At 52.3% G+C, this 19,248-nt stretch overlaps 1 protein-coding gene across 6 annotated transcripts in view; it reads right to left on the bottom strand.

The window, feature by feature from the left end:
- Positions 1-16,602: 16,602 nt before the first annotated feature.
- CD6 (CD6 molecule) overlaps positions 16,603-19,248 on the bottom strand; it is a 41,141-nt gene continuing 38,495 nt past the window's right edge. For 5 of the 6 annotated variants that reach the window (XM_060017441.1, XM_060017442.1, XM_060017443.1 and 2 more), the window contains 4 exons: positions 19,014-19,085; positions 18,535-18,795; positions 18,139-18,243; positions 16,603-17,634 (listed from right to left, as the gene is read on the bottom strand). In XM_060017441.1, coding sequence (XP_059873424.1) covers positions 17,570-17,634; positions 18,139-18,243; positions 18,535-18,795; positions 19,014-19,085 — 503 coding nt within the window. In that variant the 3' untranslated portion in view covers positions 16,603-17,569. The remainder of the gene's footprint in view (positions 17,635-18,138; positions 18,244-18,534; positions 18,796-19,013; positions 19,086-19,248) is intronic. The other variant, XM_060017446.1, reaches the window with a different exon arrangement.

Here is a 19,248-nt window from a genome sequence, read left to right as displayed (position 1 = left end):
AGGTTTTTAAAATAAATGCTCTATGGAAAGGGAGGTTAGGGGTCCATCCTCAGGTGTTGGCTGGAACTGAGACAGGCTGGGACCTGGGACCCTTTGCTGCAGGGCTGCAACACTTGCACCTGGATACACCTCTCCTCGGGCAACAAAATACAAAGAAACTGTATGAGACTAAAAATAACTGCATGCATGCTCGGTTATTTGTGGCAAATTCTGGACCCCAAAGATACAAAGAGACCAAAAAACCCAACTGTCACTTTTGAAGAGCCTGGAGAAAAAACAGGGTGTCGAGAGCAAAAGCTGGGTACTGCGCATGTCCCCTTGCACACAATACCACCAGAGGGGTGGGCAAAACACCTAAGCCACCCCTCCGGCCCGACCCCTGGACACACCCCTACCCTCACCCCATATGAAAAGCAAGCTTGCCCCCCTTGGGGAGCAGGCAAGCAAGGGAACCTGTGGTTTGTTCTCTCTCCCCGCTGCTGCAGCGGGGGCCCCAGTAAAGCCTTGCCTGAAATTCTTGTCTGGCCTCTAGTCAATTTCTATTCATGGGGGAAGGCCAAGAACCCTGGTCGGTAACAACCAACAGTAAATTCTTTTGGCGCCTTGAGCTTTCCCAGACAGGAACTCAGAGTGGGGCTGGGTCATCCCAGGGATGTGGTGCTAGGCTTCTAGAAGCCATGCTAGAGCCTGGTCTAGTCTCCTAGGGCAGGGCTTTGGACCGAGTAGTTCATGCCGTGAGTTTCTGAAGTTCTCAACACAGAGGATTTTCCTTCCTTCACCTTTGTGCTAGGCTGGTGGCCTTTAGATGGGAAGGGGCCCAGGTGGTTGTAGGGGAATCGATTTCCGGGTCCCTGATGTCCTGTACCCCTCCCAGGCCGAGTCCTTCCCATCCCCTTGCATAATTGTTTTTCTTCCACTTTACTAAAACCATGCAGATCCCACCTTTCCAGATCCTCCGGTGGGGAAAAACCACTGAGGCACCGACAAAGGGACAATCTGGTGACAAGGAAGTAAATGACTCTTAGATAACACATCATCTTACAAGTCGCATGGTTTCTAGCTTTTATTTTCAACAGCATCTTAACAATTAAGAAGTAACTTGATGCTAGATTGCTTTGTGATGTTTGGCATCTAACTTGGACACAGTTGAAAAACTTGAGTGGCATCACTAAAAAATGTCCTTTTAGTTCCATCCAGTCGGCACTCACATCTATAAAAATGGAAAACAACGTGCTGATGCCTGTCTTGTTTGAGCAATAAATAATACCCACCCATGGATACTTCGGCTCAATGAGAGGGAAGAAATTTACACACCCCACTAAGAGAGAGAGACATTTACTTATTTATTTATATTCATTTATTTATGCCTGTTTTGGGTCTTTGGTGCTGTGCGCGGGCTTTCTCTAGTTGTGGCGAGCAGGGGCTACCCTTTGTTGTGGTGCACGGGCTTCTCATTACTGTGGCTTCTCTTGCTGCGGAGCACGGGCTCTAGGCACTCGGGCTTCAGTAGTTGTGGCACACGGGCTCAGTGGTGGTGGTTCGTGGGCTCTAGAGCACAGGCTCAGTAGCTGTGGCACATGGGCTTAGCTGCTCCGCGGCATGTGGGATCTTCCCGGATCAGGGCTCGAACCCGTGTCCCCTGCACTGGCAGGTGGATTCTTAACCACTGTGCCACCAGGGAAGCCCCTACCTACATGCTTTTATAGTAGCTTGAACAAAGGGAGGTAACTGTGGAAAAGGAAGCTATATGGGAGAGGAAGGAAGGTAAGAATTACAGTATTTTAACAAGATCTGTTTGTATAGAATTCTCTCCATCTCATCTTCTTGTCCTTGACGTGATAAGAACGTTACTTTCCTTCTGGAGTAGGAGGACATCTTTCATATGGGAGTTTCATCTTCTGATTTTCTGAAAAAGAAGGAAGGTCAGAGTGTTTTTCTTGTATTTGTTGTTTTTCAAGTGCCTTTAACTCAAAATAATACTTACGCCAAAGTGGCAGATATGGGGGCGGCATATTCTGCCACCCTTCACCCCCCATGTTCACAGCAACATTATCACAATACCTATAATGGAGAAGCAGTCCGTTGATGGGTGTGAACTGATAAGCAAAGTATGGTCCATCCGCGTGATGGAATACTCTGCAGCCTTAAAAACGAAGGCGGTTCTGTCTCATGCTACAGCACAGATGAACCTTGAGGCATTACGCTAAGTGAAACCAGCCAGTCACAAAAAGATGAATGCTGTATGATGCCCTTGATATGAGATACTTAGAGTAGTTAAAATCATAGAGACAGAAAGTAGAATGGTGGTTTCCAGGGGCTGGAGGGAGAGGGGCTGGAGAGTTATCGTTTAATGGGTTCAGAGTTTCAATTTTACAAGATGAAAAGAACTAAGGAGATGGATGGTGGTGGTGGCTGCACAACGTTATGAATGTGTTTCATGCTACTGAACTGTACGCTTAAAAATGGTTAAGATGGTAAATTTTGTGTTGAGTGTCTTTTACCACCGTTAAAAATTTGAAAAAAAAAAAAGAAAGGATGATGGTGGATATCAACACTAGGTTGATTTAAAAGGACGATGTAACCGTTTTCTTTTAAAATGTCAGTATTTAAAATGTGACATTGAATATGAAATGTGAGTCACATCCTGCTTCATCGGACTTTGGGTGAAACATTTTAGAAAATGACTTAAGAATGTGTGCGGGCCTGGGATGCAGCCTTCTTAAAAGCATTTCACAGCGAGCAAACTCCCACCCTTGGGCTACATCCGACCCGGTGCTTGTTTCTGTATGGCCTGAATGCTAAGAATGGTTTTTACATTTTTAAGTGGGTGAACAAAACTACAAAGAAGAATATTTTGTGATACATAAAAATGCTATGAAATTCACATTTTAGCTCATTCATGCTAATTCATGCTCATTCATCTATGTCTTGTCTGTGGCCGCTTTCCCATCCCTCGGCAGAGTGGAGCAGTTGCGACAGAGACCATGTGGCCAGCGAATCCTCAAATATTTACTATCTGACCATTTACAGGAAAAGTTTGCCAACTGCTGCCCTAGACCGTGGATTCAGGAAAGCCTCATTGTAACTCCAGCTCTGCTCCTAACCATGGATAAATCATTTCACCCCTTCCAGCCTCAGGCTTCTCATCTGAAAAAAAAAATGTGCTGCTTGGACAATGGTCTCTGAGTTCTCTTCCAGCTCTAAAAATTCAAGAGAGTCTGGGAGAGCAATTCATACTCAAGTGTTAATGACTGATACTTCCCAGGAGGACTTGCCTTTACACGACACCTGAAGAGACCTTTACCCAAAGGGATAAAGCGTTAATGTCAGGATTTCAGGCACCATGGGTTGGTGGTGGTGATGTTGGTAAAGGAGCTCCTTTCAGCATCACTGGATTTCAGTGCTTTCTGTGAACAAAACAAATCAATCTGCCCAGTTACAAACACTCGCCACCTTCCCCAGAGACCAATCCTGGTCCAGCCTGTAGATTTCCCGGGCCCTGTAGATGCCTCAGGGAAGGCCAGGCACAGAATAGACCAGAAACAGCACTGAGCTCTAGCTGGTCCCTGCTCTGTGCCAGGCTAGGTGGCAGGATGGGCTCTGTCTCTGTCTATGGGAAGCTCCCCTCCTGAGCAGGCTTGCAAGGAGCAGTGGGAGGTGCCTCGTGAGTTACAGGCAGACCAGGGACGGACCACACCTGGCAGGGGAGCTGCTCCAGGTCCCCAGGAAGCATACTGTGCAACACCCCACCCACTCCAGTGAGCTGTGCACTGGGGTCTTGGCCAGAGGGAGGTGCAATAAACAGAAAGGGGCGATGGCTGGGTGTTCAGGGTCTCCCTCTGCCTCCCCCCGACTTCCTCTGGCCAGGGCACCAGCCATGCTCTGCTTGCCCACGTATCAAATGTGGCCACGCCGGCTTTTGTGGAGGGAGAAGCCCTGAGGAATTGGGGTGGGGGGGAGAGGGGTGCACCTAGTGCCAAGAGGGTGACAAGTTGGGCGACAAGTGGCCCTACCTCATCACAGAGGGCCACGTCTCCTTGCTGCAGCCCCAGCCGATCGTAGCTGGCTGTTGAGGTTCCAGGCCTGGCATGGCAAAAGTTTCTGATTTTTCAAAAGAAATCAGAAATCTAGAATCCTATGTGAAATCTCCCGATTTTCAAATGTTGGCGGTTCGTTTCCAAAAATTTAAAAACACCAAGCTGGCCTCCAAAAGCACATCTGTAGGTCGAATTTGGGTTCCAGGCTGCTGGTTTGAGAATCTAAGAAGGAAAATCTGAAGTCTTGGACTCAGGAGCTGGGACTCCTGTCTCAGCCTGGCACTGACCGTGCGGCCCATGGGCCTGTCACCAAAGCACCTTCTTTCTCATCTCCAAAGTGGGATCATGGTCCCGGACTTTGCAGGCATTTCCTGGGGTAGCACCACCTCCAGTGGTCGGGTCACACGTGTGTGTGGAAGGCCTCATGACGGTCCTTCCTTTCCTGAGTGGGAAACTTGCCAGTGTTTCCTGATGACAAGAGAAGTGAAGCTGGGGCCGGTGATCTGGTGGGTTTGAGGCTCTGCCCACCTCTCTGTTACTCGTGGTTTCTGGAAGGAAGGGCTAGACTTACCAGGGCAAGGTGCCAGCTGGCCATCTCATTTTGCCCTTGCAGGTGCTGCAAAGGCCTGTCTGGCAGCCCTCCCCCACCCAAGGAAGGCTCTCAGACCAGAGATGATCTAAATCTCCCTGATCGAGACCCTGGGGAGGGGTTGGCTGCTGAGACAGCACTGATAACCTCGTCGCTCCGGCACACAGACTGTTTTCCGGTTTCCATGTGGGCGTTTTCCCCTCAGAGGAAAATTCAGTGTCCTTGAGTCGTCTCTTCCCTGCTGAGGGTGCCCTAACCAGTGTGAGGCCGTCCGGAGGAAAGGCCTGCAGCCCCTGGCTCGGGGCCCCATCACGAGAACCTAGCGGGTGTGGGTGTAGAGCAAGGCCTTGGACCCCACGATTGGATTTTTGGATTCATTCTGCTAGTCATCGGTTGGTCCCCAAGCTTCTAAATATTTTCCATCCGTAGAAACGAGATCATAACAGTAGCTGTCACGCGGGGCTATTAGGATTAAATGCCATCATGTAGGTAAAGTGCTTGCATGGAGCCGGCACGTGGAAGGGCAGCCTTTGGAACAGGAACAGAATAAAGATTTGCCAATGGAATGAAAGCAAAAACAAATGAATGAGGAGGAACATTTGTTCTAAACCATGGGTTGTACAAGAATGATTTATCTCTGCTCTCGGTGTATGTTGAGTCCCAATGCCACGCCCCACAGACTTGCTTTCTAATTGTGTTTCATCTTCTCATCTTGCTTCATTGAGAAGTAATATGCTGAGGGACTTGGCGTTCAGGAGTGTCACTCACATCCCACCCAGGACTCTGTGCCGGAGTGGGTGGTCTCCTCGCCCCATGGGCAGGGCCTGGGCTCACCGACAAGCCAAAACAACCCGGGGCTGGGCTGGGACCCTCAGGAGCGCTAGCAGGTCTGATGGGGGTGTGACGGGGTGTGCTGGAGTGGGTGGGGCAGGAGTCTTCTCATTGCTTTAAATTGGGGCAGAAAGGAAGGGTGATGGTGACAACTTTTTACAACTTAATACAAAACCTTTTGGGGACACAGATGTTCGGCTCGCTGCATAAGCTATTTATAGAAACGCATGTCAAAGGAATGAGCACGACATCTTCTCAGACAGGTGATGAACCAAAGACCTTCTGATGCCGTGTAAAGGCTGCCAGTTCGATTTCTCCAAGGGCCAAAAGCTGGGCGGGGCCTCTTCATTCCATCCCCTCCCCAGGACAGGGAGAAACCACGCCATGGGAACAGGGGGGCTCAGGACCCATTTCAAGGATCTTCCCAGAGCAAGGGGCCCAGAGGGTTTCCACTTTGCCTTAAATGTATTAGTGAGACCTACTCTTTTCGCTACAGCTGGCCCTTTTGTGTTTCCATTTTCCATTCATCTTGACAGAGTAATGCTCTATAAAGTATCAAAGAATGGCACAAGCCCACCACGCTAGGAAGGTGGGTGGCAGGCAGTGGTAGCTCCCATGCTTATTCATCCACTGATGTGGGTGATTCAGATTCAGCACCAGAGGGGATGTCTAGAGGTGTCTGTGGACAAGGAATGCAAGTGCAGAGGGCCTGAAAGGCACTCGGACAAAAGTTGAAGTGACCCCTCTGTCCCTCCCTCCTTCCCTCCCTCCCTCCCTTCCTCAAACATTTATTGAGCAGCTACTACCTGCCAGACTCTGTTCTGGGTACTGAGGATACAACAGTGAACAAAGTAGGCAAAAAAATCCCTGCCCGTGTGGGGCTGCCATTCCAGCCTGCCTCTCCTCTCTATATGGTCCTCTGCTTGTGATGTGTAAGTCTCGTCATTCCAGGCAGGTGCCAAGATCTTTCACTGAATGTTTAACAAGTATTTATTAGCACCAGGAGCAACTGGAGCGTCAGCACAATGTCCTACCCATCCTTGCATCCCTAGAGACGGGCAGAGAAGATGACCCAGAGTGGACACTCATAAAATATTAATTTTTTATATATGTATATACACATATATATATAAAGACATTGGTCGGGGTGGGGCAGTGAGGACAGAAGAAAAAAACAGCTTGAGGAACTTATAATCTTTAAAAGAAGTTTTTTACTGAAGTGTAGTTGATTTACAATATTGTGTAAGTTTCAGGTATAGAGCATGAACTTATCATCTTGATGGAGAAAATATGAAAAAATAAGAAAGTAAAATAATATAGAGAATCGAACAATAAAGTAAATGGATAGTGGGTGGTGGGGCCTGGTTTCTTCCTGCTGGAGAGGCAGGTTATGGGTGAACAGGAGGAGGCTGGAGTATCCACGTGGTACTGGATTAGAGGTGGAGGCATTAGTGTGAGCTCATGCTTACCTTAATATGCACACAGGTGGCTGCAGGTGGATGGGTTTAGGGACTTGTATATGCACACAGGTTAGTGCACACACATACAATTTCCTTGCTCTGTCAGCTACGTGAGCCTAGAGACATCTATGCTCCGGGGGCAACGAGTACACCTAGTACCCAGTGCATAGCTTGGTTTCTAAGATTCTTCTACAACAAGAGGAACCAGGGCTCCTTAGTGAAATGGCTGATTCTAGGACTGGTGCAGGGATTATACCAGATGAGCCTGGAGCATCTTATAGCCGAAAAGTGAGGAAGTGTTCCACAGGCAAAGAAACATACCATGATGGGGTCAGTGAAGCGGTCCTGGAGCCAGTGGAAAGAGGCCCCCAGCGGCCAAAGCTGGCAGCTTTGACCAACAAAATAAAGCAGTGTTGGATTAGAGTCCAAAGTAAAAGCCCATGAACCCACACTGACAGAAGTAAATGATCGAGTAAATAAATAGAGGAAAACAGACAAATCTCCCATGCAGAAAACTTCCACATAATTTATGAAGCTACTTCATCCCCAAGGGGGTGAATCCTTCCTCCCCATTCCTTAAATGTGGGCTGTGCATAGAAGCTTCCTTCCAAAGAGGATGGTATGGAAAGGGGAGGAAAGAAGAACTTTACATGGAGAAACCTGACAAATACTGCTGCAGCTGGGTGATCAAGGTCAACGTCAGCAGTGATAACAGTCGTGATGATAGATGGACCGTTGATGGAGTGGGGCGCACACGGCCCTTTACCTCTGTGGTCTTCTTCTCCCAAACCCATAACCCCACTCTAAGCATGAGAAAAACGAAACACCACAATTGAGGGTCATTTTACAAAGTACCTGACCAGTATTCAAAACTGTCATTGTTATCAAAAACAAAGTCTGAGAAACTGTGAGAGTCGAGAGGAGTCTGAGGAGACATGTTGGTTCCATGTCATTTGGTATCTTGGATGGGGTCCTGATAAAAAGGGCATTAGGTAAAAATTAAAGAGATCTGGGCCTCCCTGGTGGGGCAGTGGTTGAGAGTCTGCCTGCTGATGCAGGGGACACGGGTTCGTGCCCCGGTCCGGGAAGATCCCACATGCCACGGAGCGGCTGGGCCCATGAGCCATGGCCGCTGAGCCTGCGCGTCCGGAGCCTGTGCTCCGCAACGGGAGAGGCCACAACAGTGAGAGGTCCGTGTACCGCAAATAAATAAATAAAGAGGTCTGAATAGCATGCAGACTTTAGTTAATAATAATGTATCAATATCAGCTCATTAATTGTGATACATTTGGCATGCTAATGTAAGGGGTTAATAAGAGGGAAAGCTGAGTGTGGGGTGTAGAACTCTGTACTATCGATGCAATTTTTCTGTAAATTGAAACTATTCTAAAATAAAAAGTTAATTTTTAAAAATGAAATATGCCATAAGAAAAATGGGAAGAAGCCTTGCTTGTGATCTGAGCAGAGAGCAGGCCAGACCTAAGGAACTGGAGGAGCCATCAGCACAGACGCTAGAGGCTGAGCTGGCTCCGTCTTCCTGGGTGTGACAGACTGGCGGCTGGGTCCTGCCACCTCCTTCCCCTCACCCTGATGATGTTCCCCTGTTTTCACCAGCCTGAGCTGCCCCTGCTGTGTGCCCGCTCCCGGGCACCTGCTAGCCCTGGGTCGCCACCTCTGGACTCCAGGGAGCCCAGGAATGTTGGGAATTCAAGACGTGAGCTCTGCCCGGACACACTTCCATGCCAGGTTCCCCTGTAACTGTCTCTGCCCAGCTTGTGAGCCTCCTGAAGGCATCGACCCCATCCTCTCTCGGTTCCAGGGCTCCCAATGGGCCCGGCCCCAAGGGTGCCCGTTAAAATGTCATGAAATGAACATCCCTGAGCTCGTAGCCGTGAGACAGGACTCCAAACACCATCGGATCACACAGTGAGAAAGGGATGCTCTTTTAAACTGTGTGCCAGCCTTTCTCTGACATCAAGGAGAACGTCTCACTCCCACCCTCGCCCATCCCCACATGTAACCAAGAACAGGCGGGTCTTAGGCTCAGATTCAGCAAACCAATGTATCTAGCAAGAGTAAGAGCATTGCTTGATTTTAGAATTGCCTTCAATTTGTAGCAAGTGATACTGGTTTTCCATTTAAAATAGCAACGATAAAGTTTCCTTTAAATGTGTTTTAAATTTTAATACAATTTCATAGAGAAAAGTTGAAAGAATAACAAAGAATTCTTGGATGCCCTTCATCCAGATTCCCCTAGAGTTAATGTTTTACTGCTTTTCCCACTCTCTGTCTCTCTTGTTTGTCTGTCTGTCTGTCTCTCTCCCCTCCCCCTTCCCCGGCCCCACACGGATTATTATTATTTTTTTGTGTGTGTGTGGTACGCGGGCCTCTCACTATTGTGGTCTCTCCCGTTGCGGAGCACAGGCTCCGGACGCACAGGCTCAGCGGCCATGGCTCAGGGGCCCAGCCGCTCTGCGGCATGTGGGATCCTCCCAGACCGGGGCACGAACCCGTGTCCCCTGCATCGGCAGGCGGACTCTCAACCACTGCGCCACCAGGGAAGCCCGGATTATTTTTTTTAACCATTTAAAAATAGGCTGTCCCTTCACTCCTAAATACTTTCATACTTCAGTTGTAATTCCTAAAAGCAAGAATATTTTCTTACATAGCTATAGCACACTTAACACTGATACAATACTATTATCTGATCTGCAGACCTCATTCCAATTTTACCATCTGTCTCAGTAATGTCCTTCATAGCAAAACAAAATCCCAGCTCATGCCTTGCATTCAGCTGCTGTGTCTCTTTTGCTCCTTTAATCTGAACAGGTCTTGGGTCTTTGTATTTTGTGATAATAGCATTTTTGAAGTGCATGCTAGATATTTTATAAAATGGCTAAGATTTCTTTATAAATAAAGTTTAAAAACATGACTCTACTTAAAGAAAAACTATTAAGTAAGCAAGAGAACAAATCTTTCACAGATAAAGAAAGGAAAAACACACAGAAAACCGAGGTTTGAGAACTACTGGTTTAAGTCAACTTCATTCTGGGGTGGTCAGGGCTGGCACGCTGGGTAAAGGACGAGGGTAAAGCGTGGGACAAAGGCTGTTCCAGACTCTGGGCGTGAGCTCACCCTCGGGGGGAAGGGATTGGGTGCTGGGTTTCTCCTGGGTGCTGGCGAGTGGCTGGGAGGAAGGTGTGCTCTCGTGTGGGTCCACGGTGCATGCAAATCCCAGCTGTGTAGGTCACCAGAGAACAGGCCATAAAGTCAGGGATGGAGAAGAAAGCCTGACAAAGCAGCTGGAAGACTCGTGTGTGGACGGGAGAAGAGGTGAGTTTCCGGAAGTGGGGAATCTCAGGATCCTTACTGGGCAGGGCTCCAGAGGCCGTGCTGTGGCCGTCACCCGAACGCTCTGGGAGGCTCCCCACAGCCGGAGATGCAGGGTGACTAGCCTGTCTCTGGCCCTATCCCCAGGAGAGGTGGCCAGGATGGTCTTCTGTGGCCCTGGACCCCGCAAGGGCCTTCGCGAGGGATGGGTTGCTCTTGCCAGAGGGTGAGTGTGGGCATGAGCCGGGTGGTCCGCAGGGAGCCAGGCCTACGTGTTGGGGCTGCTGGGTGCCTCTAACGCACGAGGACAAGAGCAGGACACAGCAAACTTTGGGAAGTCAGGGCCTGCCACAGAAGGCGCCACGGGGCTGGGGGAGAAGAGGGTGACCGTCACAAGGGTGACACAAAGGGTGTCACTGTGTCCAGGTTGCGCAGAAGAGCTGGGGTAGTGATGGTTACTGACCCCTGGGTGTTGCAGCGTCTCATCCTCAGATGAGAGCCACCTCCTCTGGCCTCCATGTGGGGCTTGGGAGTCTGAGTGAGGCCCAGGGGAGGGGTGGCCATGCCCCAGAGGGGAGACCGGGATTTGCCAGACTCTCGTATATTCCAGAGGGAGAGCGATGCACGGCCTGGGGGGCCGTGGGGGACAACGTGCTCGTGAGCGCAGGACGTGGATCAGTTTTCTCTGCCCGCCGTGTGAGGGTGGAGGGGAGACTGTGGGCCTAGCTCTGCTCAGCCTGGAGGGCAGGAGGCCCCACAGGCAGGGAGGGTGCTTGGGAACCAGTCCCCCAGAAGGAAGCTGAATGTCCAGCAGAACCATGGCCCTGGGGGGCAGCTGCCCCTGCTTCTGCACTTGTGGGCGGCTGGGTGTGTGGGAGCCAGGAAGGGGCACCTGCCTTCAGCTAGGATGGGCTGCAGTCCTTGGGGCGGGGTGGGGGAGGAATCCTCCCCCAGGAAAGGATGCATCTCGATCCTCCCTCGGCCTCCGTCCTATCCCCGTTGCTCTCCAGCATCAACCTTCCCATTTTCTTTTCTGTTCCTCTTCCCGCGTGCTGTGCGGAGCCCTGCTGACTGGCTGAGAATCCGGCTCCCAGGCCGCAGCTGGGTGACCTTGACCTAGTTCCTTGACTTCTCTGGGCTACACTTTTCTTACCTGGAAAACAATGGAAATTAGGATAGCTCACTGCCCTAGGAGGGTGTGAGGAATAGGTGGGGCCACAGGTGTGAGGGATGCGGGATGGCGCCTGGCTCGGGGAAGCACAGATAAAGGCGGCAGCTTGGTGGGGCCTTGCTGTCTGTTCCGTTGTCTGCTCAGACCAGCCCTGCCTCCGCTTCTCCGCCTCTGTCTCATGATGCACCCTCTCTCTCCTCTCTCTCTGTCTCTCTCTTCTTTGTCTTCCTCTGTTGCTATTTTGGTCCTTCCTCGGTGCTGGCGGCGAGGGATGAGCCTCTTTTCATGTCAGGATGCAGAACCCCGTCAAACTGGTAAACAGCTGAAGGATGTGGTGGGAGATGAACTTTCCACTGAGGCTGCTTTGAACTCGTCCCTGCCTTGATGGGTCTCCCCAGCTCCTCCCCGCTTTGGAGACTCCATCCCACCTTCGTGAAGTGGGGACAAGGGCCTGGGGCCACGGCCAGGAGGCACCCACGCCGAGTGGCCACACGGGGCTCCAGTCCCCTCTGCCCGGCTCCAGAGCCTCCGAGAGGGTCTCAGGGAGGGGCGGAAGTGGACACCACAGGTGGGGTGACAGGGAGGGACGGGGAGCTGAGCGGCGGCTCAGCGGATGTGCATCGGAGGCGAGGCTTCTAGCGGAAAAGGTACCAGGAGGCGATGCCCAGCCAGGGCTGGGAAGCCTGAGCCTGTGCCGCCGGGAGTGGTCTCAGAGCCTTGGAATCACGTCAGCGCGGCCCGTAGAGCGGACAGGAGCCGGGGACCCTGGTGGGGTATCCTGCCCAAGTCTCCTGCTGGCCTCATCCCTGGCTGACCCAGATCTGGAGGCCACAGAACTGTGGGCCTGAAGAGCAGTGAGATGCTCGGCTAGGCCTTCCGACTTGTAAGTGCAGAATCGAGCCTTTAGTGTGGACCTGACCACTTCAGGAGGCTGCGGGGAGTAGCAGCAGGGCCTGGCCACACCATGATGAGCTGGCATCTACGGGAGAAACTCAGAGGCATCCCGAGACTCAGTTTTCTCCACCATAAGATGGGGACAATAATAACACCTCACAGGACTGTTGTGAGCACAAATGAGGCGGTACCTGTGTCATGCCCAGAACGGTGCCTGACGCATTGTAGGGACTCAGGGATGGAAGCTATTATTAATGTCACTGTCCTATTACCATCGTGGCTGGAGGCTGCTGTGTTGGGAAATCACCTCCCATGTATGTGATCGCCCTCCAAATCTTAGACTCATTCCCCATTCTCCAGTCCTGGCCACCAGTGTTCCATGGCCATCGCCCAGGTAGCCTTCCTCAAACCCATCTCCACTTTGCAGCAGAGATCTTTCTAGAGGATCCCTCTCATCAGATCAGTTCCCTGTCTTAGAAACTACTCATGACTCCCCAGTGTCTCTAGAACAATGACCAAACTCCTGGGAAAGTTTCACAGACCCTCTGAGATGCTCTCAGTGACCTCTCCCACTTATGCCCTCCCTGCCCAGTCCCAGGCTTCAGCCAACATACACCACACAACTGTTCAGCAAACTCCTATACATCCTTCAATAGCCTATTCATTTGTTCCCTTTTTGTCATGCTATCTCCAAGAAACTCTGGCAGTTGGTGGCTTCTTCCCCTCTGTCCACACAGCACTCTCTACAATGTGCTGGAGTCCTGAATGAGGCAGAGGTTACGTGCTTGGGTAGCACATGGGACAAAACTTGAATACGGTCAATATTACTTTTGAAAATCCCTTGAGAGGTGTAAAGAAGCAAGGCGCCTGGGAATGTGGATAGAATGCCCTTTTTTGTATAAGGATGGGTGTGGGGGGGAAGCAAGAGGTATTCCTATTTGCTGGTGTTTGCATCAGAGAAATAAGTGTTTACTTGGGGATGGGGAAGAGAGGGGAGAGGGTAGATGGGTGGGTAACAAGATTTTAATGATATACGTTTGTATGTTTGGAGTTTTGAAGCATGTGAACATATTTACTATTTAAAAGAAGGGAGGAAGGGGGGAGGAAGGAAGGAAAGGAAAGGAACAAAGGAAAGAAGGAAGGAAGGAAGGAAGAAAGGAAGGAAGGAAGGAAGGAAAAGAAAATGCAAGCTCCTTATGAAGTCTCCTGTATTTGAGTCTGTCCTGTGCTGCCTCCAACCAGATGTTTCTCCCTCCAATGTTAGAGCAGCCAGAAGAAGCAACGGGTTTGTGTTTCAAGCCCATCACATATGAAAAATGTGAATCATTAATAACCAAGATCCCATCCAGTGTGGTAAGATGCCCACTCAGTGAATGGTTCTCAGGGTCTGAGGGAACAGAGTCCCGGCTCCCATCTCTCATCTCTCTTCCCGGGTGTTTGTTCACTGAGGGGTATGATGGGCTCAGTTGTGCTTTTTCTTTCTCTTCTGCGGCTGAGTAGATACACTTAAGTTCCTGTGGTTTAAATATGCCCATGATGCGCCCCCACCGTTCAGTGTGGTGGTTTCACATTGGGCTTTGGAGTTAGGTAGAAAAGTTGTACTACTTGCCAAGCTGTGTGACCTCTGGCTAGTCACTTAACCTCTCTGGGCCTCAGTTTCCTTATTTATAAATTAGGGATGATACTAACTTCTCAGGGAGCTCTTTTGTGGATTATAAGAAATAATACATGCCTGGCACGTAGTAATTGCCACTCACTGTCATCATTATCACCATCGTGGTCACCACCACCACACCCATGGAACATATTGCAGTTACTGATCTTTGTATCTGTCTCCCGCAGGGAAGAGCCAGGTTTCATTCCTCTCCGTGCCCCAGGGCCAGCATAGAGCCTGGCCACATACAAGTGCCCAGGCAGTGAGTTATCCCATCCCTGAATTTAGCATCTGAGCACCCAGAAGGTGCCTGTGCTGTCGGTGGACAGACAGGCTGGTGTCTCCAGACCTCAGAGCTGGCTGGGGCTCTGTACCCAGCAGTGTAGCTCCAGTGGGCACAGGGACAGGGATGGGTTTCCACTGGAAGTACCATGGTTAACGCTCAGACTCCAAAGCCAGACGGCACATATTAAAATCCCAGTGTTGCTGCTTTTTAGCTGTGTGACTTGGACACTTTACTTAACCGCTTTGAGCCTCAGTTTTCTCACCTATGAAATAGAGTTGGTGTGAGAATTGGCTGTCCTCAGCCTCTTCTCAGGCTGGACCACCCTTTACCTTGAAAGACACCTGGTTTCTTGCTCTGTCTTTGCTTACGCTATTCCTTCAACTTGGAATGCCCATCTCTCTCCACTCCCGTAGCTAACTCCTACCTACCCTTCACGACCCAGCTCAGGCATCACCTCCTCAGGAAGCCTTCCAGGATGGCCTGCCTCCAGCAGGGTCAGGGGCTCTTGTGGGCCCCATGCATTCCCTGTGTTTCGTTCTCTCACTGCACTCGCAGAGCCGGACAATTGCTGAAGCGCCTTCATTTCAGATATAGCCCCTCCCCCATATCAGTGTTTCCGAAATCGGGGTTCAGCTGCCACATCCATTTAACGTCTTTGTGTTTCCTCTTCCAGATCACTGAGGCATATATAATGCAAGGTCTCTAAAGAGTGGAGGGTAAGCGCACCGCTTATGACTGTAACTCCCCTGACGGGCTTCCATTCCTTCAGGTCACAGTGATGTCATTCATCCCAGCCTCTCCAGTCCCAGCTCAGGGCCTGGCTCTGTAAGGAATGGTCTGAGTGCTCTGGACGCGTAGAGATGCAGGAAAGGTCTTTCCTGGGAGCAGCTCCCATCACCAGGCCCAGGAGACCTGGCAGGAGACCTTGTGGTTCAGGATGCCAGCCCTCAGAAAGTCCCCTGCCATGTGTGACCCTGGTGGTCCCAGGCTGCCTGGGGGCTGGGAGGGAGCAAGGGAGACATGTCTCAGAGTTTCCCCAATTTCTCTCAGTGTGTATGGAACAGAGGGGCCCAGGGATGGGGTGGTGGCTCTGGTGAGAAATGAGGGAGAACTCAGAGGGTGTCACCATCTCCCTGTCTGACTCCCAACGGGCAAAGGTGGGGAGGGGTAGGGTCAAATTGTGAATTGGCTACTAACTCTCTGAGTGACCTTGGACAAGTCCTTTCCCCTGCCAGGGCTCAGCGTCCTCCTCTGTAAAATGAGAGTGAGACAAACCTCCTCTAGCACCAATGTGCTAAGACCCCATGAATCGCTGTCTTCTCTTCTCCCCTTTCTCCTCTTACGGAGATCTCTTGCCTCTACTGATTCATCTACCAATGAGAGGGAACACTCATTGCCAAGCCTCTAGCCCACTGCTGTGTGCACTTTACGGACAAACTTTATAGCAAAGGCTCAGAGATGTAGAGTGACTTGCCGGAGACCACACAGCCAGGACAGGGTGGAGCCGGGATTTGAACCCTGGCTGTCTAAAAAAAAAGGCTTTCCACAAATCCCACAGACCCTGGGAGTCTGATCCCGCCCACCCCAGCACTAGCTCCCCCCCTAGGAATCCCCCGCAGCCCCATGAGGGTTCAGAGGGCCGGAGGAGGGGGCCCCATCACAGGGCAACCACATCCTGTGACGGTTGCCCTGGGGAGTGCCAGCTTTCTTTGCACCTCTGGGAGAGGTGAACGGAAAACAGGCCCCGCTCAGCCGCTCAGGGCAAGATCCACTGAGTGGCCTTCTCCACCATCCCTGGCTCTGGGAGGGCTCAGAGGAAGGCTGACCCCCAGCCTCCTCCCTGCAGGCAGAGCTGGGCATGGGCTGGTGCAGCTGGGCTAAAACCCCAGCCTCTGAGCAACCTGGGATCGAGGCCTTTTCCAGGCAGGCCTGAGATAAAATCTACTCACCCTGCCCTGCTTATGGAGGCTTAGGCTCAGAAGCTTACGGAGGCCCAGGTCAAAATGCATTCAGCGCAGCAAGGCTGGCCTCGCTGATCCAGGGCGCACTGGCAAATCAGGAAGGGGATGCTGAACTCACAGGCATCTGTCCATCACCTCCAGGAGGGCAGGCCCTGTGCCTTCCTGTCGCTGCATCCCCAGCATGTTCCATGGTGCCGGGCCACAGTACTCAATACATTTCCAATTCACCCTGACGTTTGCACCTCGATGGATAGAGCTGCCTCCAACCCAACACACACACAGACACACACACACAGACACACACACACAGACACACACACACACACAGAGGCAGAGCCTGGGTTCTGTGAGTTCAAAGACTTGTCACTCCACCCCTGGTTTCATTCTGCAACTGGTTTAATCTCGGGATACTCAGAGCAAGACACCAGAAGCTGGCCCTGAGCCCTCAGGCCTCTCCCCGGAGGCTGCCTTGGACACGTTTACGGCTCTAGGAGTGACACTGATATTTATGTGTTCATCGGGGAGGATCCCATCCATCCAAGCAGACAGCTGGGGACTCGGGGCTTAGTGCAGCCTCTGGGCCCCTCCTGGAAGACATCTCTGTGCTTCTGCCCCACGGGGACGGAGCCCCACTCTGGGTCTCTGGCGGGGCTGGATGGGACCATCCTTGTAAATCTTTGGAAGCTCAGAATAAGGATTGCTGCCCGGGAATGGTCACTGCAGATCAGGGCTGTGTCTCTGGTGGGCTCCGAGGCTCTCTAGAGGCAGGGCTGGCCTCCGGCCCCGGGTGGTCGAGGGGGGGCAGCCATCCAGCTCCCTGTCCCATCCTGGGCTGTGCGCAGGAAGGCTGGACTCCCTGCTGGGTGCAGGTACCAACCTGAGCTTAGCCTGGGTCAGCTGGCGGCTCCCCCCAGCCAGCCCTAGCACCCACCTGTCAGACCAACAGCAGTCCAACGGCCCCTGCACATGGGGCCTCCCTGCCCCTCGCAGAGCTCCTCTGGGCCCTGAGCTGTCAGAGACTCAGGCAACCAAAGCCTCAGACACATGAGGGTCAGAAGGGGCCTCAGGAATCTCCCAGTTCAAACCTTCCACGCGGGCTGCCGAGCAGTGGCCTAGACTCTGCCGGTTCACCCCTGAGGCAGACAGCTCGGGCCCTTTCAGAGGCAGCACCTCTTCCTCGGGGCTGCTGTTTGGGGCTGGGGGAGGGCTGTGCTGGCAGGTCCTGTTGATGGATGGCGGCTGGGCCATACTAGGTGTGGAGGTTCCTTTCACGTCTCCAGGGGAGGACTCTCAGCTCCTGGGGCATGAGGGGGAGGGTGGGGGGAGGGCAGGGGGAGGAGCCGCGCCGGGCCCAGGCTAGGCTGCTCCAATGTCATCATAGTCTTCATTGGAGGAGGAGTCAGGCTGGGGAGTGAGGGACCCTGTGCGGTGGGAGACTCAGGTCAGTGGGAGGCCCAGTCATTGCGCCCGCTGAGCAGGGACAGAGCTGAGCAGGTCTGGGTCCACATTCCTCTCCCCCGGGATGCTGTGTGAGACCATCTTATAATCTTGTTCATGGCTACCTCCTTTGCTAGAATGTCAGTTCTGAAGGCAGAGCCTTGTCTGTGTAGTTCAGGGCTATAGTTCCTGAGTGCTGGGACCCCCTCTGCTGCCACCAGCTCCCCCAAGGGGCCATCTGGCTGCTTCTGCTTGAATGCCTCCACTAATGGGGAGCTCACTTCTTCTCAAGGCATTCTCTTTGAATCTTTCTCTGCCCCACCTACATCCATTTTCCCTACCTCCCTATATTCTTGTTTGCTTTAAAAAATCCCGTTACTTCTCTTTTTTTTCCCCCGTGGGCCAATGTATCCAGAGCTACCCCACTCATCCACCCTCCAGTCCCTCTCTGTGCCCCCTCCCAAAACCCCCTCCCTTGCCCCTGGCACCTGGACATCCAAACTGCTCAGCAGATGGGAGCTGGGGCGGCGGCTGGAAGTTCTGGTACCACTCTCCGGAGGAGGTGCTGGAGCTGTCATCAGCCGAAGGCCCTGCTGGAAACCCCCAGAGCCAGTCACCCTCTGCCAGGCTAGTTCGCAAAGTGCCAGAGCTGGGAGGCCCTCAAGACTCAGTAGAGTCAAGTCCTTAGCTTGACACCTGAGGAAATGAAGGCCCAGAGAGGGGAGGAGACTTGTCCAAGGTCACACAGCACGTGGCTGCCGAGCTGGGACTAGAGTCCTGAACTCAGACTGGCTCAGGGCTCCCAGCTTTACGCTTCCTCTGGCCAGGTCGGCTACAGGATGGGAGGCTGGAGCTGGCACACAACCCTCCTGGGCCCACCTTACCTGGAAAAGTTGCCTGGGAGCCAGCCAGCTCCAAGTTCAGGGGCTGCCCCAGCAGGGGCTTCCTCTCTGAAGAAAACACTTGAGAGTTCCACGGAGGCAGCCTGCTGCCAGGGCTATTACAGCACCCCTCCCCTGAAGATGTGCTGGAGCCGCCCTTGCTCCTTGGGTGGCGCTGAGGGCCCGTGGAGCGGGGGTCTGCAATGCAGTGTTCAGGGTTGGCAGGTGGGACCCGGGAGGCATGCACCTCTTCAAGTCCTGGGCCTGAAAGACAGAATCATGATAAAGAAGATGCAGTGCAGCAAGAGGGCTTTAAGTTAAACTTGAGAAAGAACTTACTGCCAATGGGAATCGTTAAAGTCAGGAAAGACCTGTTGAGGGAGGTGGCGCTGATGCATTTCAAGGCGAGTGACCTGCTAAGTCTGGAGGCAGGGCTGGCGTCCTAGTCACCCCCCTCCACGTCCCTCCCCAGCCTGACTCACCTTCCTCCAAGGGGGGCATCTGGAACCTGTTCTGCCGGACCTCTTCATCTGTGAAGCGGTGCCGCTGGGAATCTACAAGCAGAGATGGTGGTGAGGAAGGAGGTGGGTAGGCTCCACCCCCTTGTCTGGGGCGTCCGGAGCAGAGCTGGTGTTCTGTGGGATTCGGGAGGCTGAACAGGGCAGCAGGACAACCCTGACGGCTTAGTCTTTTTCATCAGATCCCCAGGCTCAAGTT

The sequence above is a fragment of the Delphinus delphis genome, chromosome 8 (assembly GCF_949987515.2).
Source record: "Delphinus delphis chromosome 8, mDelDel1.2, whole genome shotgun sequence".
Lineage (NCBI taxonomy): Eukaryota > Metazoa > Chordata > Mammalia > Artiodactyla > Delphinidae > Delphinus > Delphinus delphis.
This window is presented reverse-complemented; position numbering and strand designations above follow the sequence as displayed.